The 26,461-nt window shown below is 44.5% G+C and overlaps 3 protein-coding genes across 13 annotated transcripts in view; 2 read left to right on the top strand and 1 right to left on the bottom strand.

The window, feature by feature from the left end:
• The window catches only part of LOC148143074 (uncharacterized), a 312,271-nt gene that overhangs the window by 78 nt on the left and 285,732 nt on the right, over positions 1 to 26,461 (top strand). The window lies entirely within an intron of this gene.
• Positions 1 to 26,461, bottom strand: part of LOC148143086 (uncharacterized) — a 260,306-nt gene that overhangs the window by 221,348 nt on the left and 12,497 nt on the right. The window lies entirely within an intron of this gene.
• LOC148143087 (uncharacterized) lies at positions 4 to 25,328 on the top strand. 11 transcript variants are annotated; one of them, XM_087974011.1, is made up of 4 exons: positions 4 to 117; positions 4,084 to 4,268; positions 19,919 to 19,981; positions 23,259 to 25,328. In XM_087974011.1, exon 4 carries the CDS (start codon positions 23,654 to 23,656, stop codon positions 24,827 to 24,829), a length of 1,176 nt encoding a protein of 391 aa, XP_087830137.1. In that variant the 5' UTR covers positions 4 to 117; positions 4,084 to 4,268; positions 19,919 to 19,981; positions 23,259 to 23,653; the 3' UTR covers positions 24,830 to 25,328. The 11 variants fall into 11 exon arrangements, with proteins under 11 accessions (XP_087830137.1, XP_087830135.1, XP_087830138.1 ...); XM_087974009.1 differs by having other exon boundaries at positions 4 to 140; XM_087974015.1 differs by lacking the exons at positions 4 to 117; positions 4,084 to 4,268 and adding exons at positions 13,432 to 13,756; positions 15,539 to 15,731.

Here is a 26,461-nt window from a genome sequence, read left to right as displayed (position 1 = left end):
AGCATTCTGGAGGCGGATGGGGTTAAGGGCCTGCTTGGGAACTCGTCGGCCGCCTGGGTGGTGGAGTTCTACTGGTCGTGGGGCGGCCCCTGTGTCAACTATGGGGCCACCTGGAAGGTACTGGGCCCGGGAGGTGAAAGGTGAGGCAGGTTGGGGGGGGACGGAGGGGAAGGAATGTGGGGCCTGTCCTGTCATAGTGACATTTTACACTCACTTTCCATCAGCTTTTACTGGGGCTTGTGCTGTTTACCCTCACTGTTTGTTTCATCCTTGTGCTTTTTACCCTCTCTGTTACTTGTGCAATTCCTTAGACTAGTGTGTAAATACTAGTGGAGGAGATTATGCACCAGCATATGTTCCTTAGTCTTTGAAGGGATAGGATGTGGAGAATGGTTAGTAAAGCATGTGGTGTACTAAGCCTTGTTAACATGGATATAGTTTGTTATTTGTCAAATTATACTTTGTATTATTTAGAGTCGTCAGAGTTGTACAGCACGGAAACAGACAACTTTGGTCCAACCCGTCCATGTCGACCAGATATCCTAAATTAATCTCGTCCCATTTGCCAGCACTTGGCTCATATCCCTCTCAACACTTCCCATTTATATACCCATCCAGATGCCTCTTAAGTGCTGTAATTGTACCAGCCACCACCACTTCCTCTGGCAGCTCATTCCATACACACACCACCCCACCCTCTGCATGGAAAAGTTGCCCCTTAGGTATACCTTTTATATATTTCCGCGCTCACCCTAAACCTATGTCCTTAGTTCTGAACTTCACCCCTACACTGGGGAAAAGTCAAAAACGTTGAGCAGCCAGACAAGATGGAAAAGCAATAAAATGTTGTGCCGTATGGGGAAAACAATTGTGGCTCTACCCTTTTATTCTCCTATTGGCATTTGGACACTTAAAATCTGTCAATAATACCAGCAGCGCCACTGAGCATATTGTGTGCATTCCTGTGTTAACAAGCACGGCCATGTTCACCGGTGTCACCAAAACATTGCACACGTTCCTCACTGTCGGCAGAAAAGGTGTGAGACCTTCTTTTGATTGACCAAGAGTACGACACACACATTTCTCATCCCCTTTTCCATTTATTTTCCATTGTGATGTTCAATTGTTGACTTGCTGCAACTGAAAGGAAAGGGAGTGAATCTAGGGAGGGAACAGACTTGGGAAACGTTGGGCCAGGTCTGTGACTTAATTGGCAAATAGACATGCAGGAGGCTGGAAGAATGTAGCAAGCCAGGCAGCATCAGGAGGTCAAGTCGATGTTTTGGGTGTCACCCTTGTTGAGGACTGGGGATGGGTGTAGGGAGAGCTGCAGAACGAGGATGTGCTGGGGGCACGGTGGTGAATTGGGGATAGGCGGGGACAAGTAGAGTGTACAACCTGGTTGGTCACTGGTAGGAAGAAATCTGGTTGGTGGCGGCAGGGAGGGGCTAGGAAGGAATTCAAGGGGTGGCGAGGGAGGTTATTTGAAATTGGTGAACTCAATGTTGAGTCCACCAGGCTGTAGGCTGCCCAGGTGGAAGATGTGTTGTTCCTCCAATTTGCGGTTTGGTTCGTTGTGGCAATGGAGGAGGCCAAAGATGGTCATATCAGAAATGGAGTGGGAAGGGGAATTAAAATGGGTGGCGACTGGGAGGTCTGGTCAGCCTCTGCGGACTGGTCCCCAAGTTTATGCTCAGTTTCCCCAGTGTAGAGAAGACCACAATTGGCAAACACGTGGCCAATGTGAAGTTAGAGCTTTTGCTGTGTAAAAAAAAAAAGCAGAAAGGAGGTGCATTGTTTAAATGTTGATATAATGTTTTGGGATATGGAGAAAGTGAGGACAGCAGTTGCTGGAGATCAGAGTCGAAAAGTGTGGTGCTGGAAAAGCACAGCAGGTCAAACAGCATTCCAGGAGCAGGAGAGTTGACATTTTGGGCATGAACCCTTTATCAGGAATGACGTGTGGATGTACAAAGGGGCCTCGGCATCCTTTAGGAGAAAGTGAGGACTGCAGATGCTAGAGATCAGAGCTGAAAATGTGTTGCTGGAAAAGCGCAGCAGGTCAGGCAGCATCCAAGGAGCAGGAGAATCGACGTTTCGGGCATGAGCTTCCTGAAGAAGGGCTCATGCCCGAAACGTTGATTCTCCTACTCCTTGGATACTGCCTGACCTGCTGCGCTTTTCCAGCAACACATTTTCAGGCCTCAGCGTCCTTCCTCACCAGACAATGCCAGTTGTCAGGTGCAGCGAGCAATGAGTAGTGCAAGTGGTACATTAGCAAGAGGAATTGAGTTCAGAAGTGGGGATTTCTTCCTGCAGTTAAGGGGTCATTGAATATATTCAAGGCTGAGTTCATGTGATTTTTGAACAACAAAGAAGTGGATGTTTATAGGGGAAGGTGAGAAAATGTCTGGACATTCATTCCACACACAAACCACTCTCTTTTTTAAAAAAAATGCTGCCCCTCAAGTCTTTTTAAAATCTTTCTCCTCTCACCTTCAAAATTTGCTGCCTAATCTTAAAACCCCCACCCAAGGGCAATGACACCTGTGATTCACCTCCTCTATCCCCCTCATGATTTTATACAACCTCTGCAAGGTTACCTCTCAACCTCCTGTGCTCCAGTGAGAAAAGTCACAGTCTATCTACCAAGATGTAGGTAGATTAATTCCCAGTTATGATGTGTTCAATGCTGGTGCAGGCTCGAAAGACCAAATGGTCTACTCCTGCTCCCAATTCTGACACTCTGTGCCCAGGACAGCAAAAGACCATCAGACATAGGTGCAGAAATTAGGCCGTTCAGCGCATCAGGTCTGTTCATACCACACAATTGTGGCTGATAAGTTTCTCAATCCCATTCTTTCACTTTCTCACTGTAACCCTCGATCCCCTTGATACTCAAGAACCTATCTATCTCATGTCGTAAATATCCTCAATGACCTGGCCTCCACAGCTGTCTATGGCAATGAATTCCATAGGTTCATCACTGTCTGGCTGAAGACGTTTCTCCTTCTCTCTTTCTAAAACGTCTTCCCTTTATCTAAGGCTGTGCCCTCCGCTCCTTGTCTCTCCTACCAATGGAAGCATCTTCCCAACGTCCACTCTGTCCCGGCTGGTCAATATTTTGACCCTTCAGAGTGAGGTACAGCAGGGATTCGGTTCAGCAAAGTGAAAACAGAGGGGGCCTATAAGTTAGAATTTTTGGGGTGGGCAACAGGCTGAGGAGTGTCAGATAGAGTTTAATTCAGAGAAATGAGATATTGCATTTTGGTTGAGCAATCCAGGCAGGACTGACAGTTAAGGGGAGTGTTGCTAAACAAAGAGATCTTTGAGTTGCAGGTCGATAGGCTAGTGAAGAAGGCATTTGGTATGATTTCCTTTATTGGTCAGAGCATTGAATAAAGGAGTTGTGAGGTCATATTGTGGCTGTACATTGGCGAGGGCATTTTTGGAAACTACGTTAAGTTTTGCTCCCCCTGATATAGGAAAGAACTTGTGAAACTTTGAATGGGGTCGTGAGAATGTTTGTAAGGAAAACTTGTCCTTCAGCATTTAGACTAAAATGTAATGTTGAATTATAGAACACATTTGCTCCACACTAGAAAATAGACAGGCAGGGAGGGTAAGGCATATAAGAACATTTGCCTTAACATCAGTGAATTTGTATAAACAGGATATTGAGTGATCACATTCACGGCTGTTCCTTTGTGAAATGAATAAGTGTTTGATTCTGACCTCGAAATGAAACTCTGTATCAATTACTTCTCTCCCGAATTATTGCCTTTCACTGTTATCTGTCTAGTTCAGAACATGCAGTGCTTTTGTAAAAAAAAAAAATTCATATACAGAAAGCGTGTTTGCCACAGCACCGCCTTTGTAAAAAAAACTTGTGTATAAAGATAGTATACAGAGTAGCCCGCCAGGGCTCTTGGAAGAAGAGTGATTGCTACTCTTCTGGGTTAATAGAATCCAGTTAGCTTGTCTTATAGGTATCAGAGTTCTGCTGTAACGGTGATGGTATTAATGAAGAGGATAATTTAAAATTAAACTAAACTGTCTGTAAGAGTTTTATTTTTATTCCAGACTTCCAAAGAGTACGATCTCCGGGATGAACCAAGATAGGCTGACAGGTCTGAGTCCACAAGGGACTCCCTGGGCTGTCTCAATTTGGCGCTGCAAGCAGGGTTCCAACAAGGGCTACATTTGAGTGAAACTGGAAAAGAGGAGTTCCATCGAAGGGTTGGACTCAAGACCAATGGGCCCACAAGGTAAAATTGTACCTTGATTACTCTCTGTCTACATCTGTGTGGTGTTTCCCCCATTTCACTCTCTCGGTACCCTGACGGAACCCTAAATGAGATCGTTTAAATAGGACTAAAAACAGAAACTGTCAGAATTTTACAATGTTGAGAATGTTTTGCAGAAATCATTAGTCTTGTTGTTCATTGTCGGGTTGTTGATTAGTGAAAGTTTTAAGTCGAGATTATCTTCTCTGTTGTATCTGTTCAACTTGGCTTGTCTTGCTTTGTTGTTTGTTAGTTATGGTTTTGTTCTGTTGGGTGTTCTTCATTTATGAAATATAGAGGGTGGCTGCTGCTTTTGTCATTTATATATAAAAAATAAAGCTGGCCAGTGATACAATTCTTACATACTTGGTTAAGCAACTATGTGCCACATCCAGGATTTATGAGATATCTGGAATGTGAGTGCCTCATTTCTCTTAAAATGTTCATGTGTATGTACGAGAGAGTGTACATGTGAGACAAACAGAGACTCAGCACTGATTCCCTGCAGCTTGCAGAAAGTTTAATCCTGTGAGATTTGGTTTGGTTGTTGATGAATGAATGTTTGCATTTGTATTTTGTGGGGTTGGAGCCCTTGTTGATCAGTGGTTTTGTGAAGATTTAAAGTAAGTAGGATAACTATGAGTGTGCCCCTAGATAAGATTGAAGACAAATGTCCCCTAACAGAAATAACAAGTCTGTATCCTTAATTATGAGAAACAATTAAGGAGGATATCAGCTGCAGCTGCTCAACAGAATAAGGATTGGTCTCGAGAAGGCACACATGATTTAACTCTATTCACTAAAATTGAACAAGGGATTTGGGAAAAAAGAAAGGGAAGTAAGCAGAAAGAAGTCTTATCAGAGTGGGAAAGGGTAGCTCGGGGGAAAAAATGGGAAAAATCAATGCAATCATCATGGAGACAAAACTGTATTAAAAGGGGAGTTAGTCCATTAACTGAGGAAGGATGTGAACTAAATTGGACAGAACTAAAACGTAAATGTGAAGCACATGATTTAGAAGTAGAATTGGAATAGGCAAGGGAGAAAATTACAAAAACGCGAAGATTCAGAATCTACATTGAAACGTCAAGGGCACCAAAGAAAAAGGAAACTGGTGAATAAACAACAGACTGCAATTGCAGCTGCGCAGGACGAAGCTCACAAGGACTGTTCCTTGTACCCCACCCTCCCCTCTTCCAAAGACCCATTACTAAAGAATCCTCATCCGTTTGTAGATGGTGGGGGGATACTGATTCGGAGGAGGAAATATTTTATGCCTCTAATTCTGTCAGCTGACCACCTCCGGTTCCCTGGCTGAACCCTCCCCCCTTACTCTGATGACGAACGTGCCAAGGCTCATGACCTTCCCCCAGCTGTTCTGCCGAGGAAGAATTCGGCTTACCACAAACCCGGTGCCTACTGTACTAGGAGTCAATTAAAATTAAAACCTGGAAGGAACACTGAACAGACTCCTTTTGATTTCCACTGCCCCTAAACTAATAAGTCCCGAAGACACCGGTGATTTGCAATCAAAGTCTCGGGACCTTAATATCAGACCTTGCACTCACCCTGATGTGGGAGGGCCAAAAAGAAATTTCCCGAATAGAAGAGGTTCCTAACCCACAGGCTCTGAATCCGGGACAAGCCCAATTTATGGATCTTTATCAACCATGGAAACCTCATGACTCTCAAGCATTATCAATAAGGCTGCAGATTATGGAAGGAATCGTGAGGGATCTGTTAATTACATTAATAGGACTAAGACCATTTATAATGCTGCCTCCCAAGACCTAATTCACCTCAGAATGCAGCGTTTTGCCTGAAAAATGGGCGAGTTCTGAGAAATTTTACAAGGTAATAATCATACCCAGCTTGTAGTCCGGCACCCGGTGGAAACTATCAGATTGAATTATTACCTGTCTCCACCAAGCAGTGCATCATGTAGTTGATGTGGGTCAAGTCTTAACATGTAAACCCAGCTCGGGCGAAGAGGCTGAGGAGTTCCTTACCCATTTTAAGGAATGCTATGGCGCTTCTTCTGGTGACACTAACTACCTTACAAGGATGATCATCCCAATTTAATGCCCTATGTATGACTCTCTTACCTGATCAGGTACAGAAAGCTATTAAAACACACAATATCCAAGATGCTGAGATGGCAAGATGCTGAGGTTGCACAATTCAGCCGAGAGGTTTGTTATTTCTGAGAACTAAAGGATCCCAAGAGTAAGGCGACCATCGGCACGGTCAAGACAGAACTTGCCCAAACTGCAGTGGCTAACCTTAAACGCAGGATTCAAAGAAGACCTTTCCGTCTGCAAGGTCAGTCAAGCTAGCAAATGAAACCCTCATACTATCGTCCAGTATGGCACTTCAGTAGAAATGGTACTGTGTATTCACAACATCCCAATGGACCTTGCGGTCCTCCTATGTATCCTTCCCCAACAGTCCATGATGCCCCTATACATCCTCTCATTACTCTTCCCTGCCTCCCCTACCCCCGAGAGTCCCCCAACAACTACACCTTTGTTTCAATTGCAGTGAACTAGGACATTAGTCCAAGAACTGCCCTTTCCATAGCAGTGCCTGGTTCATCACCGCAGTAAAAACAAGACAATCTCCTGGTCTCCCTCCCCAGTGACCTCAGCAGGTTGCCCCTTTTACTGCACAAAATCCTTTTCAAAACTGACTCCCGGATAGAGAGCAGCTTCCTGCTTTGAATTTTCCCATACTTACCGCTAGCCCAGAAGATGGACCTATGCTAATTCTTAACTGTAATGGCCATGATATTGAATTTATGTTTGACACAGGAGCCACTGTTTCATCACTTCCCGTCCATCTTGCTAATGCTTTTGATTTTCAAAACTCGGACGATGATGAAATCCTGCAATGTTTTGATGGTTCCTCTAATAAACATGCATACGCTGTCCATCTGAAAGTGGTGTGGAAAAATTGTGCCACGCTCCCTTTTTGCTTTGTTGTTACTAATGGATTACGTATCCCTCTACTCGCTAGAGATCTCCTCTGTCCTCTAAATATTACTATTGAATGTCATGATGATGGTATCCTGATTCAGGATCCACCTCATTTTGTTCAATGCATCAAAACCAAAGCCTCCTCGATGGTGGTCATTTGATTTGGATCCTTATGCGTTCGATCCTATTTTACATAACGTCCCTCACCCCCACATTACTTTAGCTTATGACTCATCCGGGAATGATCTCGGGCTTGAACACATACTATAATCCCTCACTGGGCACTACTCGGCACGCTTGGGTGATTGGTGAGATCAGATCACTAGCTGGTGGCGTTCTTTTCATGTCAGTTCCTCTTCATAGCTGGAAAACTGGCCCTCTCATTTTCCCCTGTGTCACCACTCTCTTGAACCCAGAACACAAAGCCTAAGAAGTAGGTTTTGACACCAAACTTGCCGTGAAATTCAGCTGCTCACTCAAGGATCAATCCTATTTTATGCACAGCCTTAGTCGATTTATGGCAGTCTTCATCATCATCATGCACACCCTCACTCGCAGGACGCAGTATACCCTGGAGTCTGGGTGGACTCTAAAACACAAGTGGGCCTTGCTAAGGTCCCACCCATCTCCATTCTGAACAAACTTAATTCTGTCTTCCTGTCTATACCTCAATACCCCCTGAAACCAAAAGGTGAAGCTGGCATTCAACCTGTCATTGATTCATTTCTACAGCAAGGCCTTCTAGTCCCATGCCATTCTTCTGTCAATACACCTATCTTTCCGATCCCTAAACCGGGATGTCCTGAATGTCGTTCACGACCTTCGTTAAGTAAATAAAATCATTGAGGCTCATAATCCTCCAGTTGCTATTCCTGCTACTATCCTCAGCCAAGTTCCAGTTGATGCCAAGCTCTTCACTATCGTTGACCTCCAACATGCATTCTTTTGTCTTCCTTTGCATCCAATAGCCCAAAACATTTTTGCCTTTTTTTAAGAGCCACCAATATATGTGGACTTGCCTACCTCAAGGGTTTATTCAGTCGCCAACACCCTTTTCAGAGACTCTTCACGCCCAGCTTGAATTATTTGAATTTCCTGGAGACATTACCCTAGTTCAATACATCGATTACCCCCTCGCTAGCCCTGACAAAGTGTCCAATCACACTGACTCCACTACCTTTCTCAACCATCCACATCAATGTGGCTATATTGTACCCCCCAGCAAAGTTAAGACTAATCAGAAAGAAGTTAAGTTCCTAGGTACTCTCATTTCTGAATTCGATCGGTGCTTGACACGTGAACGTATTGATCCTATTCTTTGTATTGCCCCTCCAACCACTCCTAAACAGATACGGTAGTTTCTCGACCTCATCAATTATTGCCGACAATGGATTCCTAATTGTGCCCTTCTGATCAAAAATGATCTCCCCGTCCTCGATTAGTGAGCCTTAACGGTATGAACTCACCCCATAACAACTACAAGTCTTTACGGAGCTTAAAACTACCCTCTATTCAGCACCCATGCTAGGCCGACGTTTGTATGACTGCCACTTTCATCTTTATGTTGCCATCCTTGATACCTGTGCTTCAGCTGTTCTCACCCAGCAACATGGCTCCTCTTGGCGCCCTATTGCCTATTTTTCTACTAAGCTTGACCCTGTTGCTCAAGGTATGCCTTCCTGCACCCAGATTCTCTCTGCCATCCATACTATGGTAGTGGCTGCCTCTAATATAACTTTACATCAAAATGTAGAAGTCTGTACCTCACATTCTGCAGTATCCTTGCTGATTTCTAAACATACTCAACACCTCGTTAAGGTTCGTCTCAGTCGCTGTGAGATTTCATTACTTCTGAATCCGTTTCTCTCCTTTCAATGCTGCTCTAACACTAACCCCCCTACATTCCTGCAGGAAGAACCGCTTGAACTGCCTGATCCTCCCCATGATTGTGTTCTCATAAATGAACTTGTTACTAAACCATGTCCTGATCTTACGGACAACACAGATGTGATCAACAAAACGGGTCAAGATGCAGGGAAGATACCTGCCCAACTGTCGTCTGATTCATATGGATGGAAGTTTACTTGCTGGCTATGATCGCTGTGTGGATGGATCGTGTGGGATGTACTGATAGTCCTTGGTCTCATCCTAGGAATATACACTGTCGTCCGCTTATGCGTGAAATGGACTGTACATTTGTTTTGCACCTAAGCCAAAGAAGAGTCTGCTTAATTGATCCTTGTCTAACCCTCTACCTCCATGCTCGAACTTCCATGCTGAAATCCAGTATCTTTCAGACTCTGCTCCTCTGGACGATGACCTAGCAGAGGAGGCACTTGACTTATTTGAAAATACAAATTGACTGAATGGACTAATTGTTATAAGCCAAGTAGTTGTCATGAATTAACAAAAGAAGGGAATAAGAAAGTCTATAGACATAAAACTTGTCTTTAAACATTTAAACTAAAATATAATATTGAATTATAGAGCACATTTGCTGCACACTAGAAAATAGACAGGCAGGGAGGCTTGGTAAAAGGGGAGAACTCAAGGTATGCAGAAGATTATCAAGTGATAACAGGATACCCTAAGGCAATTAAGTACATTTGCCTTAACAGTGAATCTGTGCAAATAGGACACAGAGTGATAACATTCATGGCTGTTCCCTTGTGAAATTAATGACAGCGTTTGATTCTGACCCCGAAACGAAACTTGGTACTGTCAAAAGCCTTGTAATTGACAGTCAGGTCCTGTGAATTATAATGGATTCTTATTACCCTTTGCAAGCTAGGCAAACAGAGGGAAAAACACCTTTGCTGTTAAAAGTCCCTGACTTGAGAGTTCAAAAGGACAAGAGAGAGGAACCATTATAGCGCTGGGGCTCCCGAAGCCATTAAAAAATTACCTGCGTTGGATTGAACGTAATTGCATTTTTGAGAGTTTATGATGGTATTGAGTAGCCATTACCGGTTATTAAATATGAACTCTGTAAAAGGTAATGTTGACGAAGCTTTAACTTACTTGCTGTTCTTGCAGACCACTCTACAGACCTTTCAGACTGCCCACTGTCAATTCCAACTAATCAGATCTTATGTCTTATTTGAATCACAACCCTGAAAAGAGAACATGTTTAATTCGAAGACTAATGAATCAGTTTAAATGCAACCTTTTGGTAACATCTCAGCCTCGGGTACAGTATGATTCAGTGCCTAAAAAGCAGGAGTCTGCTCCTAGCTTAGAAATTATTCTCGGCCTAACATTGAAGAGATTCTGGCACAATGTGTCAGGAAGCCATTTTATGGTCAAAAGTTTGCCCTCCTGCTAAGAAGCCGTTTTGGAAAATAGTTGTATCTGACCTGTGACCTGTGCAAGGTTAGGAACTCTCCAATTAGCTCAGACTGGTACCTCTTTATGATAGGAGTTTATCTCGCTAGCAGGCACCTAACTCGGCTGGATATGTTTTTCCCACCTGATGAATGGCTTAGGGCCTGTAGGAGTGATTAGTCAAGCATACAGAGACCTGTCAATTAACTTTTCTTCCTTACGAATTAAGAACATGCAATGTTTTTGTAAACGTTTGTGTAAAGGAAACCACTTTGTAGCAGTACATCAGAGTAACCTGCCAGGGCACTTGAAGAGTTGGTCCCCTACTCTCCTAGGTTTCTAGAACCTAGCGAGTTTAGCTTAACGGTATCAGTGGAGCTATTGCTAAATAAAGGGGTGAACTAAAATTAAACTAAACTGCCTGTAAGAGAATTTTTTTTATTCCAGACTGTCAAAGAGTACGACCTCTGGGACGAATCGTGAGAGGCTACAGGTCTGACTCCACAAGGGATTCCCTGGGCTGTCTCAAATCCCTACTTTAACACTCCAACTCATCCATGTTGACAAGTTAGCCTAAACAGTCTAGTCCCATTTGCTAGCACTCGGCCCATATCCCTCTAAACCCTTCCATCCAGATTCCATTCAAATGTTGTAATTATACCAGCCTTCATGACTTCCTCAAGCAGCTAATTCCATACCCACACCACCCTTTGCGTTAAAAGGTTGTCCCTTAAGTCCCTTTTATTTCTTTGCCCTCTCACCCTAAATGTATGCCATCAAGTTCTAGACTCCTCCCAACTCAGGGAAAAGACCTTGTCTGTTTATCCTATCAATGTCCCTCATGATTTTATAAATCTCTATAAGGTCGCCTCTCAGCCGCCAACGCTCCAGGGAAAACAGCACCAACCTATTCAGCTTATCCCAATAGCTCAAATCCTCCAACCCTGGCAATGTCCTTCTAAATCTTTTCTGAACCCTTTCAAGTTTCACAACAAACTTCTGACAGGTAGGAGACCAGAACTGCACACAATATTCTAAAAGTGGTCGAACCAGTGCCCTGCACAGCTGCAACATCACCTCCCAACTTCAATACTTGATACTCTGACCAATAAAGGAAAGCATTCCAAACACTGCCTTCGTTATCCTATCTACCTGTGACTCCACTTTCAAGGAGCTATGAATCTGCACTCTTTGTTCAGCAACACTCCCTTGGATCTTACCATTAAGTGTATAAGTCCTCCTCTGATATGCTTTTCCAAAATGAAGTGCCTCATATGTAAAAAAAAATTAAACTCCATCTGCCACTTCTCAGCCCATTGGCCCATCTGATTAAGGTCCTGTTATCCTCTGAGCTAAGCATCTTCACTGTCCACTACACCTCTAATTTTAGTGTCATCTGCAAACTTAGTAACTATACCTCGTATATTGACATCCACAGCATTTATATAAATGATGAAAAGTAGTGGACCCAGCACCCATCCTTGTGGTATACTACTGGTCACAGGCCTCCAGTCTGAAAAGCAACTCTCCACCACCACCCATAAGACCATAAGACATAGGAGTGGAAGTAAGGCCATTCGGCCCATCGAGTCCACTCCGCCATTCAATCATGGCCGATGCGCATTTCAGCTCCACTTACCAGCGTTCTCCCCGTAGCCCTTAATTCCTCTAGACAACAAGAATCTATCAATCTCGGCCTTGAAGACATTTAGCGCCCCGGCTTCCACTGCACTCCGTAGCAATGAATTCCACAGGCTCACCACTCTCTGGCTGAAGAAATGTCTCCGCATTTCTGTTCTGAAATGACCCCCTCTAATTCTAAGGCTGTGTCCACGGGTCCTAGTCTCCTCGTTTAACTGAAACAATTTCCTAGCATCCACCTTTTCCAAGCCATGTATTATTTTGTATGCCTCTATTAAGTCTCCCCTTAATCTTCTAAACTCCAACGAATACAATCCCAGTATCCTCAGCCGTTCCTCATATGTTAGACCTGTCATTCCAGGGATCATCCGTGTGAATCTCCGCTGGACACGTTCCAGTGCCAGTATGTCCTTCCTGAGGTGTGGGGACCAAAACTGGACACAGTACTCCAAATGGGGCCTAACCAGAGCTTTATAAAGTCTTAGTAGTACATCTCTGCTTTTATATTCCAACCCTCTTGAGATAAGAGACAACATTGCATTCGCTTTCTCTATCTTCCTACGTGTGAGCTGGTTCTGTATCCAAATGGCTAGTTCTCCCTGTATTCCATGATATCTAACCTTGCGAACCTGTCTCCCTTGGGGAATCTTGTCAAACGCCTTACTAAAGTCTATCTAGTACCCTGGCATGTAGGCCGTCAGGCCCAGGGGACTTGTCTGCCCTCAATCCTAATAGTTTGCTGTGTACCTTTTCCCTCTCAACGTGGATTGTTTAAGTTCTATCCTTTCTATCACCTCTGATTTGCCCGTTCCAATAGGAATAGCATTTTGTCCTCCAGCTTGAAAACTGAGGAAAAATATTGACTAAGCTCTCTGCCATTTCAGTGTTCCTCCTATTAACTCACCGGTTTCATTTTCCAAGGGACCATAGCGACTCTGATCCCTTTAGCATGCCAACAGAAGCTTTTGCTATTCTTTTTGATATTTTGCGCTAGATTTCTTTCGTAATTTATCTTTATTCGTTTTTTTAGTATCCCTTCGATTATGTTTGCAAGTTTTCCAATGTTTCAGCCTTCGAGGTCTGGAATAACATTTCGAAAAAGACTGAAATTTTTTTAAAACAACGTTAAAACTTAAAGACAAACCCACCTTTCAGGTGGCTGGCGAGGGGAGCAGGGAACACATTGGCCCCGCCCCATTGTCTCCGATTGGTTGGATGCCTCGTCGAACCGCGCCCACTACACGCGGGGTGACGTCACGGTCTGGTCACCCAGCCCCTTGTGAGTTGGCGCATGTGCAGTGTAGGTCATGTAGCGAGACAAAGGCAGTGTTACTGAGTGGGAGAGGAATGGCGCCGGTGGCTTAAGGAACAAGAACAGGACCCGCTGGGAAAACTGAGCAGCCCTGGCTGCATGTGTCAAGAGAATCCGAGGAAACGTCACGGGTCCAGTGATCCTCCTTCAGAACAGAAACAGGTTTCGGAAACATCCCGGAGAGGTCGCCAGGCCTGAGCGCCCGGGGAGAGGAGACAGTGAGTACCTACCTCGACACTGTCCTATTCCCCCCGAGTCCAGGAACTCCCCACATACGTTCGAGACACCACCCACGCCCTCCACCTCCTCCAAGACTTCCGTTTCCCCAGCCCCCAACGCCTCATCTTCACCATGGATACCCAATCCCTCTAACCTCCATCCGCCATGACCAGGGCCTCCAAGCCCTCCGTTTCTGCCTCTCCCGACGTCCCCAACAGTACCCTTCCACCGACACTCTCATTCATCTGGCTGAACTGGTCCTCACCTTTACCAATTTCTCCTTCGAATCCTCCCACTTCCTCCAGACCAAAGGGACAGCCATGGGCACCCGTTTGAGCCCCAGCTATGCCTGTCTCTTTGTTGGCTACGTAGAACAGTCCATCTTCCACAATTAAAACGGCACCACTCCCCACCTCTTTCTCCGCTACATTCATGACTGCATTGGCGCCATCTCGTGCTCCCGCGAGGAGGTTGAGCAAACTTCACTGACACATTCCACCCTGACCTTAAATTTACCTGGACCATCTGACACCTCCCTCCCCTTCCTGGACACCTCCATCTCCATTAATAATGACCGACTTGACACCGGCGTTTTATAAACCCACCGACTCCCACAGCTACCTGGATTACAGCTCTTCCCACCCTACCTCCTACAAAATGCCATCCCGTATTGCCTATTCCTTTGCCTCCGCCGTATCTGCTCCCAGGAGGACCAGTTCCACCACAGAACACACCAGATGGCCTCCTTCTTAAGATACTGCAATTTCCATTCCCACATGGTTAAAGTGCCCTCCAACGCATCTTGTCCACATCCCGCCCTCAGACCCCACCCCTCCAACCGTAACAAGGATAGAACGCCCCTGGTGCTCACCTTCCACCCTACCAACCTTCGCATAAACCAAATCATCCTCCGACATTTCTGCCACCTCCAAACAGACCCCACCACCAGGGATATATTTCCCTCCTCATCCCTTTCCACCTTCCGCAAAGACCGTTCCCTCTGTGACTACCTGGTCAGGTCCATGCCCCCCTACGATCCACCCTCCCATCCTGGCACTTTCCCCTGCCACCGCAGGAATTGCAAAACCTGCGCCCATACCTCCTCCCTCACCTCCATCCAAGGCCCTAAAAGAGCCTTCCGCATCCGTCAAAGGTTTACCTGCACATTCACCAATATCATTTATTGTATCCGTTGCTCCAGATGTGGAGACTGGACGCCTCCGAGCAGAGCGCTTTAGGGAACACCTCTGGGACACCCGCACCAATCAACCACACCGCCCTGTGGCCCAACATTTCAACTCCCCCTCCCACTCTGCCGAGGACATGGAGGTCCTGGGCCTCCTTCACCACTGCTCCTTCACCACCAGATGCCTGGAGGAAGAACGCTTCATCTTCCGCCTTGGAACACTTCAACCCCAGGGCATCAATGTGGACTTCAACAATTTCCTCATTTCCCCTTCCTCCACCTCACCCCACTTCCAGACTTCCAGCTCAGCACTGTCCCCATGACTTGTCCTACCTGCCTATCTTCTTTTCCACCTATCCACTCCACCACCCTCTCCCCACATACCTATCACCATATTCCCGCACCCACTCACCTATTGTACTCTGTTACTTTCTCCACACACCCACCCTACTCACATTTATCTCTCCACCCTTCAGGATCTCTGCCTGTATTCCTGATGAAGGGCTTTTGCCCGAAATATCGATTTTACTGCTCGGAAGCTGCCTGAACTGCTGTGCTTTTCCAGCACCTTTCTAATCTCGACTCTGGTTTCCAGCATCTGCAGTCATTGTTTTTACCGAGAGGAGACAGTGAGACAGGAGAGGATTGGAAACCGCGGGAGGAGGGAGACTGGGGAGTTTATAAAGTCCTAGGGGAGGCCTGAGGCCGCGAATAAAAGCTCCACAGCCCAGTGTTAACTTTGTTTGGGGAAGGACCTCTGGGGGCAACCGGTCGCCATATTCGTGAGGGTAAGATGCATGTTGTCTTGGGGCGGGGAGCGCGAGCATCCATCTTGGTGAGGGCACCATCAACTGTCATTTCTGGGAGAGAATTCCAACTTTGTGGCAGCCTTTGTGTCAACCAGAATTTTCTCATTCTGGACGTAAGTTTGCTCGCTGAGCTGGAAGGTCATTTTCAGATGTTTCATCACCATACTAGGTAATTTCATCAGTGAGTCGAGTGAAGCGCTGGTATTATGTCCTGCTTTCTATTTATGTCTTTTGGTTTTAGGATGGGTGATATCATTTCCGTTCTTTTTTCTCAGAGCATGGGAGATGGGGTCCAAATCAATAGATTTCCAGTTGGAATGACATGTTCCAAGGAATTCTTGTGTGTGTTTCTGGTTGGCTTATTGGATGGTGGCTTGTCATAGGATGGATGTATGGTCCCAGTCAACATGGTGTCCTCCTTTGTCTGTATGTAAAGATACTAGTGATAGTGGATCATGTGTTTTTGTGGCTAGTTGATGATCATATGTCCTGGTGGCTAGTTTTATTCCTGTTCGTCAGATGTCGTGTTTGTTACAGTTATAGAATCCCGATGTGTGGGAATATGCCCTTTGGCCCAACAGCTCCATACCGACCCTGTAGAGAGTATGCCAGCCAAGCCTATTCCTCTACAATTACCCCTAATTATGTACCATTATGGGCAATTTTAGCATGGCCAATTCACTTAGTCTGCGTATCTTTGGATTGTGGGAGGAAACCGGAGAACCCGGAGGAAACCAACACAGACACTGGGAGATTGTGCACACTCCACACAGACAGTCACCCCAGGATGGGATTGAACCCGGGTCCCTGGTGCTGTGAGGCAGCAATGCTAACCACTTATATTTCAACAGTCTTTCAACTTTAAACACATTCATCACAGTCTTCCCAGAGGATTAGACTGTTCTCTCTCATTAAAGATGGCTGGTCGTGGTTTTCTTGAGGGTCACCACACCTCAGCTGAGGGGAAAGGCCGAGAAGGAGTTCCTCACATTTCTCCAACTTGGGTGATACATAACGTGAAGCACCTTGGTGTACTTTTGTTGAAGTGTGACCATCAGTATTAGCTGCTGCTATTGCTGTCATTTATTGGCAAGACTCATGTCAAGTGAAACAATTCCAGCAAGAAATTGGCAGCTGGCAGAGCTCCCCCACCCAATGCCAAAAAAGTGAATGCTTTTGTTGGTGAAAGAAAATTGGCAAAGAAAAAATTAAAGTATCATGTACCTTCAGAAGGAGTGGAAGGGTTGATTTTTCAAAATAAATGAAAACAATATTTATGAAGTGGAGCAACAAACTAAATTAACAACGCAGGTTTCTTTTCACATAACTGCACTACTGCAAATGTCTGTATTATGGGAAAATGTTATGTACTAAAATCTGTTCTTATTTTGTAAAGAGTCAGGTCAATAGGTTTAATTTTGTCAACAGTGATCAATAAGATCTTGATTTATACAGCATCTATGTGAGATACACTGGGAGTTAATATTTGATCGAGTAAGTCTCCACTGACCACCACAAGAACAAAGTTTTTCCCTGTCTGAACTGTCAGAAAAGATGTGCTTTCTTCACAAATTTTGACTTCTTGATGTGTTTGTATGTCTTGCAATATTTGATTTTAAAGTATGTAATTTACAGTGAAAATGAATTGTTTGTGCTTTTAATGTTGATTTTAAGGTATGCTGAAAAGAAACGGTGTATGCATTTAGGCCGTCTAAAAATAGAATGCTTTTCATACTCAAAGTTGCTGTGCAAACAAAACACAATTTGGGAGGTGATGGTTGTTCCCTATCTCAAAGCCAATATAAATAATACCTGTGGTGTCAACACATGCAACCACTGCCTTTCACTTTTTTTTTTGAAAATCATTGGGAATTTAACACATCACACTACTGCAGCAGTATCTGAGCACGTTACATCGGGCTTCCCATCAGGATGCTGTAACAAACCTCAACCTAATTTAGGATGTTGGGGAAAGTGCAAAATAAATGAATCACTAGTACATACCCTGTGGTTAAAGAGCGCTACAACAGTATTGTACGGACATGTCAGCTGTCTTGGTGAGACCTAACTTTACTCTGCGACACCTTGATTGGTTGTCGCTGACTGCATGTAAAACGAAACATTATGGAGTAAAGACATTTTTGCGACAGAAAATGTTTTATTTGGCCTTCAGCAGTCACACCTTCACTTTTACCATATATTTTGCTGCTTATTTTGATTTAACTTGATGATATATAACCTCAGTTGCTAAACAACCCTCAGTGGAGCCTCCAGCGTTATTTGAGATCAAACACAAAAGCCAATTTCTTCCGAATACAAAATGTTGCTGACGACTAAGAAAAATCATACAAAAGCTTTTATCAACACCCAGATCGATTTACCGCAAGAAATAGCAGTATTGGCCATTCTGCTCCACCATTCAGTGAGATCATGTCTGATCTGATAACCCTCAATTTCATTTTCCTGCCTTTTCCCCAAAACCCTTGATTCCCCACTGATCTTCCTTTGACACCTTCAATTTTTCAGAAGTTTAACTTATCGAGAACTTTGAAGACTGAGACACTTGGACACACAGTAGCAACATCAATCCTTGTTAATTGTCCTTGCTTCTGTGCCACAGAAAATTGTTTTCTGGATCCTTGTTTGAGTCTACAAACTGCTCAATAAGCTCAAACAACCCTCTTCTGTTCTTCTAATGAGCCAATATCTCTGACAGCTCCATTTCAATGAAACTGAAAAAGCTTCCTATCACTTTTGGTTGCAGCCAATAGGGCCAGGATTAAAGATGATTCTCATTTTCCTAAATACTTGGAATAGATTCAATTGATTTTAAACAAACAAGTTCTGACACATGTTCGGGTTCGTTTGAGAAGTTTAGCAGAATTGTTTTTCTCAGATGGGACAATGAAACTTCTTTAGATTGTTTCCACTATTGGAGGTCTACCTCCAGTTCTTTTTCTTAGCACATTATAATGATCGTCTGAACTAGCTTTATTTCATTATATCCATCCCTTCAAACAAACCAATTCTTCCCATAAGTAAATTCATCCATCTCCAGCACATTCGAGGTGATATTGTTCCTTAAATTCCATTAAAATGTCCTATCTCTTTCCTTAAATCTATGCCCCCTAATTGCTGAAGCCGTCCACCAAGGGGAAAAGTTTCTTCTATCTAGACCCTAAGTGTCTTATCTGTACAAACAGGTCCTCACCCATCCTTCTCTGCTCTAAGGAAAATACCCACGGCCGATCTAATCACTCTCATAGCTGAAACCCACCAACCTGCACCACCCTGGGTTAGTATTCCTTTCTGCACCCTTTCTAGTGCCATCACATCCTTCTAATAATGTGACGACCAGATCCACTACTCCAGCTGTGGCCCAACGAATGTCTTGTACAGTTCCATCATGATCTCCTGGTCTCATGTTTAATGCCTTAACTATTAAGGGCAAGTGTTTCATATGCCCCCTTAACCATTTCATCCACATGCCCTGTTGCCTTCAAGACTCTAATGAACACATATACCTTTCTCTGATCTTCAGTATATTCTAAATTCTTGTGATTCTTCATGTACTCCCTTGCCTGCTGATCCTCCTGAAATGTATCATCTCAATCTTTTCAGGATTGAACTCCATCTGTCATTGTTCTGCCCATCTGACCAACCCATCTTTATTGCCCTGTAGTCTAAAACTTTCCTCCTTGCCATATATTAGTGTGGGTTCTGAATTTCTTTTGGGCCTGATTTATTTAGGTTGCATTGTGTTTATTTTGTGGGATATTTTAAGAAGATTGGGAGGACACTTGGATCCAGTATCTGTTTATACCCAAAGAAAAAACTCAAACCAGAATTTTTTTTTATCCAATGTTTTCCCTGGTAACATTTTCACAATGACTTCAATTCCTGAACACCCTTCGCTTAACTTAAACTATGTTCAAATCAAGACATTACTGATTGGAGATCATAACTTCTTGTACTATTAAATCTGTCTCAAGCAATGCTGCAAAATAGGTAACCTTGCATTATTATTTTATAACTGTGCTCAAAACCTTTTCTAAAAAGTGACCGGATGAAGATTGAAGTTGACTGAACTGCTTTCTTCATTTTATAATATTGCCAAAAAAAATCAATGTTCAAACATATGCAATATTTTTCTTTCTCTAAAATAGGTAATGAGGTGAAAGGGAATAATGGACAAAGCATTGAAAACAATGCTGACTCTAATTCAGCAAGTATGTTCTTTTCAATAAGTTTAATTCAATATTTACATTAATTACAGTTGTGGGTGACACAAATAACAATACTTTAAGGCTGTTACTTAAGTTTAGAAATTCAATCACACTCTGTGTAGATGGCTTAAAATCATTATATCAAAAGCTTAAATTGCTTGCATAAAACACGAAACCTCAGTTATGTTTATTATTTCCCAAAATGGGTTATCAAGTAAAAGTATTATTGGAGATTTGATGACAGCGGGCAAAATGGCAACTCTAATTTCGCAAGTATGCAAGGTTTAAGCTTAAAATGCATGACGGGTTTATTTATCCAAGAAATAAGCACCTTTACTCTCTCTAATATTAGCTCCAATTATCAATATTTGATATGAAATTAGAAGATCTAGCTTGAGAAATCTACAACGTATTGCCACACGCTTGCCATAAATACGACAGGAACACAGTAAAAGTAGTGAAAATTAAGTCAGATCTTTGTGGTTACTGATCCATAAGATACAGAAGCAGAATCCGTCCATTCGACTTGTTGAGTCTGCTCCACCATTCGATCATGGCCAATGTGTCTCAACCCCAATCTCCTGCATCCTCCCTGTAACCCTTGATTTCTTCACTAATCAAGAGCCTATCTTTATCTGTTTTAAAAGCACTCAGTTACTTTCCTCATTTCAGTGGCAATGAGTTCCACAGAGTCACCTCTTTCTGACTGAAAAAAATCTTCCTTATCTCATCCCAGCATTTCTTGCCACCGAGAACTATGGGGGCAGAGTCCATGTCTATACTTCCTTGCATGGTAATTTGTAAATAACATTTATTTTTTCAGGTTCATTAGCTGCTGCTTAAGTGTGTTGGTAGATTTGTGGGCTACCATGATGTGGAGAGGTTTGAGTTGTCTGGACATCATTTCACAGATGTCTTTGATGTAAGGTAATGTGGCCAGGGTTTCTGCGCATGTGTCTGCTTTGAGTTTGTTGTTGAGAAATCAGCGGACAGGGTTTATTGGGTACCGTTCTTCTTGAATATGTTGTATAAGTATTTATCTTCTGCTCTTCGTAGTTTCTGGATGGTGCAGTGTGTAGTGGCTCGTTGAAATAGTGTCCTGATGCAGATTTGTTTGGGATGATTTGCTTCTGCATTAGGTACTTGAGTCTGTGTATGTTGTTTTCCTGTAGACGTTAGTCTGAAGTTCCCTATTGACTGTTCGCTCTACTGACATCAAGGAATGGCACTTTGTTGTTCTCTTTTGTGAATTTTATGCCAGTAAGGATATTGTTGATGGTGTTGTCGGTTTCCTCTAATTTGTTTCATTTTGTGATGACAGGTGTCATCTCTGTGGCGGACCCAAAATTTGGGTTGGAGCGTTGGGAGGGCTGTTTGTTCGAGTCTCTGCATTATTGCTTCTGCTAGGAACCTTGTAATTGGTGGTCTCATGGATGTTCTGTTGATTTGTTTGTAGGGCTTGTTATTGAATGTGAAGTGGGTGATAAGATACGGGTCCACAAGCTTGACAATGTTATCTTTGCTGATGAAGTTGGTGCTGTTTGGTGTTTGTGTCTTTGGTGGTTCTTGTAGTGTAGTCAGTGTTTCTTTGGCCACGTTGATGTTAATGGATGTGAACGGGGCTGTTATGTCAAAGGACAGCATTATTTCATCCTCTTCTATCTTGGTGTCTTTGATGTTCAGGAATTCTTGGGTGGAGTGAATGGAGTGGCATGAATCTTCTACTCAGTTTTTTAGTCTTCACTGGAGGTCTTTGACAAGTCTGTATATTGGTGTTCCAGGTAGTGAGACTATGGGCCTGAGGGGGGCTCCTGGTTTGAAGAGGAGGAGAACAACAACAAACTGCCTTTCCTAGATGTCACAGTAGAGCGAACAGTCAAGGGGAACTTCACACTAGCGTCTACAAGAAACAATACACACGGACCAAATATCTAACTATAGAAGCAATCATCCCAACACCCACAAACGAAGCTGCATCAGGAGATTATTTCAACGAGCCACCACACATTGCAGCACAGAGGAACTGCGAAGAGCAGAAGAGAAATAAGTATACGTACTCCAGAACGGATACCCAATAAACCCAGTCTGCCGATTTCTCATTGAGGCTTCCAAGCTGACCCTCAAATTTGGTTTGTCCCTGCATTCTTTCCTGGCTGTCTTTTCTGGGTTTTGAAAACTTTCCTCTGACTGCAGATAAGAATTGGGAAGTTGTGTTGTGGCTGATAGGACATTGGGTAGACCACTTTTGGAATATTGTGTGCAATTCTGGTCTCGCTCCTATCAGAATGATGTTGTGAAACTTGAAAGGGTTCAGAACGCATTTAAAAGGATGTTGCCAGGGTTTGAGCTGAATGGGCTGGGCCGTTTTTCCTCGTGCATCAGAGGCTGAGGGGTGACTGAGAGTCATTAATAAAATCATGAGAGGCATGGATAGGGTAAATAGACAAGGACATTTCCCTGGGTGAGAGAGTTCAGAACTAGAGGGTAAAAGGTTTAGGGTGGAGGAGGGCAAGATTGAAAAGGGTCCTAAGGAGTAACCTTTTCATGCAGAGGGTGGTGTGTGTAAGGAATGAGCTCCAGAGGAAGTGGTGGATGTTGATACAGCTGTGACATTTAAAAGGCATCTGGATAGGTATATGAATCGGAAAGGTTTAGAGGGATATGGGCCAAGTGCTGGCAAATGGGACTAGATTAGGCTAGGATATCTGGTTGGCCCGAAGGGGCTGTTTCTGTGCTGTAGATCTGACTCTGGCTTGCCACTAACATTTGCCATGTCTGTATATTTAGTTTCTCTCGGGTTGTCTGTGTCAATGCCTTGATGTCTCATTCCACCTACCACCACCACCACACCCCCCCCCCCCCCCCCCCCCCACCCACCCACCACAGGGACGATAACCACTTCATGTCTGGTTCTTTATCAAGAAGCTGTATTGCAGGTTCAACCTGAATTTACACTTGTTTTGCTTCCCAAAATCAGACTTGCTCACTCTCAGCAATATCCCAATATCCTGAAAGATATTAACTTTCACGTGGTGTTATCCAAAATTCGAAGGTGTCAGTCCTGACGTTTTTGCTTTTTCTGTCCCTGTAAGATCCTGAATCAGCACCTTCAGGAGAATTAATTTGAGGGAGTGAGAATAGAGGAAGAGAGAGAGTGTGGGATGCTTTCAATTTTATGGAACAGCAAAAGAAAAAAATGTTCTGCAGAAAGTGGAGTAGCTTGTTCTGAACTTCTACCCTGGACTGACCGTGATGACTTTTGGAATCTCTTTTTTTCTAGAGTATTTGAAGATCTGAAGACTGAAGGTTAAAAATCAACAGATGAAGGGCCTATGCCTGAATCGTCGATTCTCCTGCTGTTTGGATGCTGCCTGACCTGCTGTACTGTTCCAGCACCGCACTTTTCAACTCCTCTCCAGCGTCTACAGTCCCCACTTTCACATCGATGTCTGACAGTCACTCAATCCATCGGGACCTCAACAATTTTGAACCATGATTCTGTGAGAAGGAGCAAAACATTTTGGTTCCTGTTTCAGACCATTTTCAGCATTAGTGGGACTGAATGAGAGTCTCTACTGTTACAGCGCACTGTGTGTAAAGCCTGAAACAGTTATACGGCCAGGAAAGAGGAATTTACTGTGGGCAGGGGCCATACACAGGGCTGTAGCTGCGGCCATGGTGAAACCAGAGGAATCCCACACCGTGGAGAAACCATGGAAGTGTTGCGACTGCGGGAGAGGCTTCAATGCCCCATCTGTCCTGGAGATTCATCGGCGAAGTCACACCGGGGAAAGGCCATTCTCCTGCCCCGAGTGTGGGAACGGCTTTACCTGCTCCTCCCGCCTGCTGGACCACCGCCGAGTCCACACTGGGGAGAAGCCATTCTCCTGCCCTGAGTGTGGGAAGGGCTTCACCTACTCCTCCCACCTGCTGGCCCACCAGCGCGTCCACGCTGGGGAGAGGCCCTTCCCTTGCTCTGAATGTGGGAAGGCCTTCAGCAAATCCTCGGACCTGCTGAAGCACCAACGGGTCCACAGAGGGGAGAGGCCATTCAGCTGCCCTGAGTGCGGGAAGGCCTTCAGTGATTCCTCTATCCTGCTGAGGCACCAGTGGGTCCACACAGGGAAAAGACCGTTCTCGTGCCCTGAGTGCAGGAAGGGCTTCACCCGCTCTTCTGCTCTGCTGACCCATCTGCGGGTCCACACGGGTGAGAAGCCCTTCAGCTGCCCCGAGTGTGGGATGGCCTTCAGCAGGTCTTCCCACCTGCTGAGGCACCAGCGGGTCCACACTGGGGAGAGGCCCTTCTCCTGCCTCCAGTGCGGACAGTGCTTTACCCAGCCCTCCAACCTGCTGACCCACCAGCGGATCCATACCTGCGAGAGACCGTTCTCCTGCCCCGAGTGCGGGAAGGGTTTTGCTGTTTCCTCTAACCTCGTGGCCCACCGGCGGGTCCACACAGGGGAGAGGCCATTCAGTTGTCCCGAGTGCGGGAAGGCCTTCAGCAATTCCTCTGCTCTGCTTAGGCACCGGCGCGTCCACACCGGAGAGAAGCCGTTCTCCTGCCCCGAGTGTGGGAAGGGCTTTACCCGCTCCTCCACGCTACTGACCCACCGGCGGGTCCACACGGGGGAGAGGCCATTCAGCTGCCCCGAGTGCAGGAAGGTCTTCAGCGATTCCTCTGCCCTGCTGAAGCACCAGCGAGTCCACACTGGGGAGAGGCCCTTCAGCTGCCCTGAGTGCAAGAAGAGGTTTACGTTTTCCCGCAACCTGCGGAAGCACCAGCGGGGGCACCAGCGCTCACAACAATCAGATTCCACCGCTGACATTGCCATGAGTCCCCCCCAGGACTGATTCTCCTGACAGTGGGAGAGTTGGTGCACTGTATTTGTTTTCCATTGGACTGCAACCCCACGGTGGCTCAGGGGTGGCATGGTGGCTCAGTGATTAGCACTGCTGCCTCATGTCACCAGGAACCCAGGATCAATTCCACCCTTGGGGCGACTGTCGGTGTGGAGTTTGTGGAGTATAGGAGAATGGATGAGATAAGAAACTGCTGCCTTTCTTGAGACAAGTCTCCCGGAGAGAAGTTGCAGACTGATTGTCTGATCTGTTGATCCTCACAGTGCCCCATTGCCCTCAGTTAACAGGAGGAGGTCCACACAGATGTACCGAAGCCCCTCTTTAGACAGTGGAAGGAAACTGTGCAGACAGGGAAAACGTGCAAACTCCACACAGACAGTTACCTGAGGCTGGAATTGAACCTGGGTCCCTTATGCTGTGAGGTAGCAATGCTAAGCAGTGTGCCACCCCAAAATGTTATAAAATTTGAATAAACCTACTAAGTTGGAAATGTGTCCATACCAAGAACTTACTATAAATGTTTGTTTGGAAGCAAAAGTCCATCGGAATTGTCTTTGGGATGGATCCAAAACTTACTTCGTTAATACTTTGACCTCTGGAACTGTCTGCCAGAGAGTGTGTTGGAGTCAGATTCAATTATGGATCATTAAACTGAAAAGGAAAGCAATTGCAGTGTTCAGTGAAGAATAGTACAAGGTACTGTAGTGGATGTCAGAAAATGAGTTTCCTGATTTGGGGCTGTTCACTTGCTTCTGTTACCATTTCAGGTTGCTAACTTTTCGTTAGCATCCTGCACATGTTGGGACTTTTTCTCCTTTCTAGTATCTACTTGAGTGACTCAGTGACAAATCTAGTTTATGAATTGTTCCTCTGATATCTCATGAGAGGGTTTATGATATTCACAGTGTGTCCAAGTGAGGACAAACAAACTGTTCATCTTAAATATTTGATTTTAAACAATGGAAATAAAATTAATGTTTGGAAAACACACAACTTGCTGTGTAGTAAGATAATCAGAAATAGGAATGGGAGTAAGTAATTGACCGTTGAGATGCTCTGTCTTTCATTTATCTAAATTCTCTTTCCTGCACTTGTTTTTTCATGACTTCATCTACTGAAGTGACTACACTCCCAAAAGCTTGTGATTTCAACATAAGAGCATAAGAACTAGGAGCAAGAATCGGCCTTCCGGCCCGCTCCACCACTCAATAAGATCATGACTAATCTTTTCGTGGACTATGCTGCACTTACCTGCGTTTTCACCATATCCCTTACGTTTTTGAAAAATAAAAGAATTATCTACTGCTTCTAGTAATTGCTGAAGTAATGTTAAATACTTCCTGGGCAAGGAATTCCATAGATTAACAACCCGCTGGGTGAAGAAGTTTCTTCTCCGTTCAGTTTTCAACCTGCTTCGTCTAATCTTGAGGCCATGCGCTTTTATCTTAGTCTCACCTACCAATGCAACATCATACTTCTATTTCTTTCTTAATTTAATATATTTCTGTAAGATCCCCTCCAAACAAACCTGCTGGACTATAACCTGGTGTCATGTGACTTATGACTAAAAACTTGCTATGACGCATCCTCATAGCGAAGAAGGTAGGGACACTACCACTGCGC

Source organism: Chiloscyllium plagiosum, unplaced genomic scaffold, assembly GCF_037043375.1.
Source record: "Chiloscyllium plagiosum isolate Xiang-an unplaced genomic scaffold, Cpla_swu_hap1 HiC_scaffold_27, whole genome shotgun sequence".
Taxonomy (NCBI): Eukaryota; Metazoa; Chordata; class Chondrichthyes; order Orectolobiformes; family Hemiscylliidae; genus Chiloscyllium; species Chiloscyllium plagiosum.
This window is presented reverse-complemented; position numbering and strand designations above follow the sequence as displayed.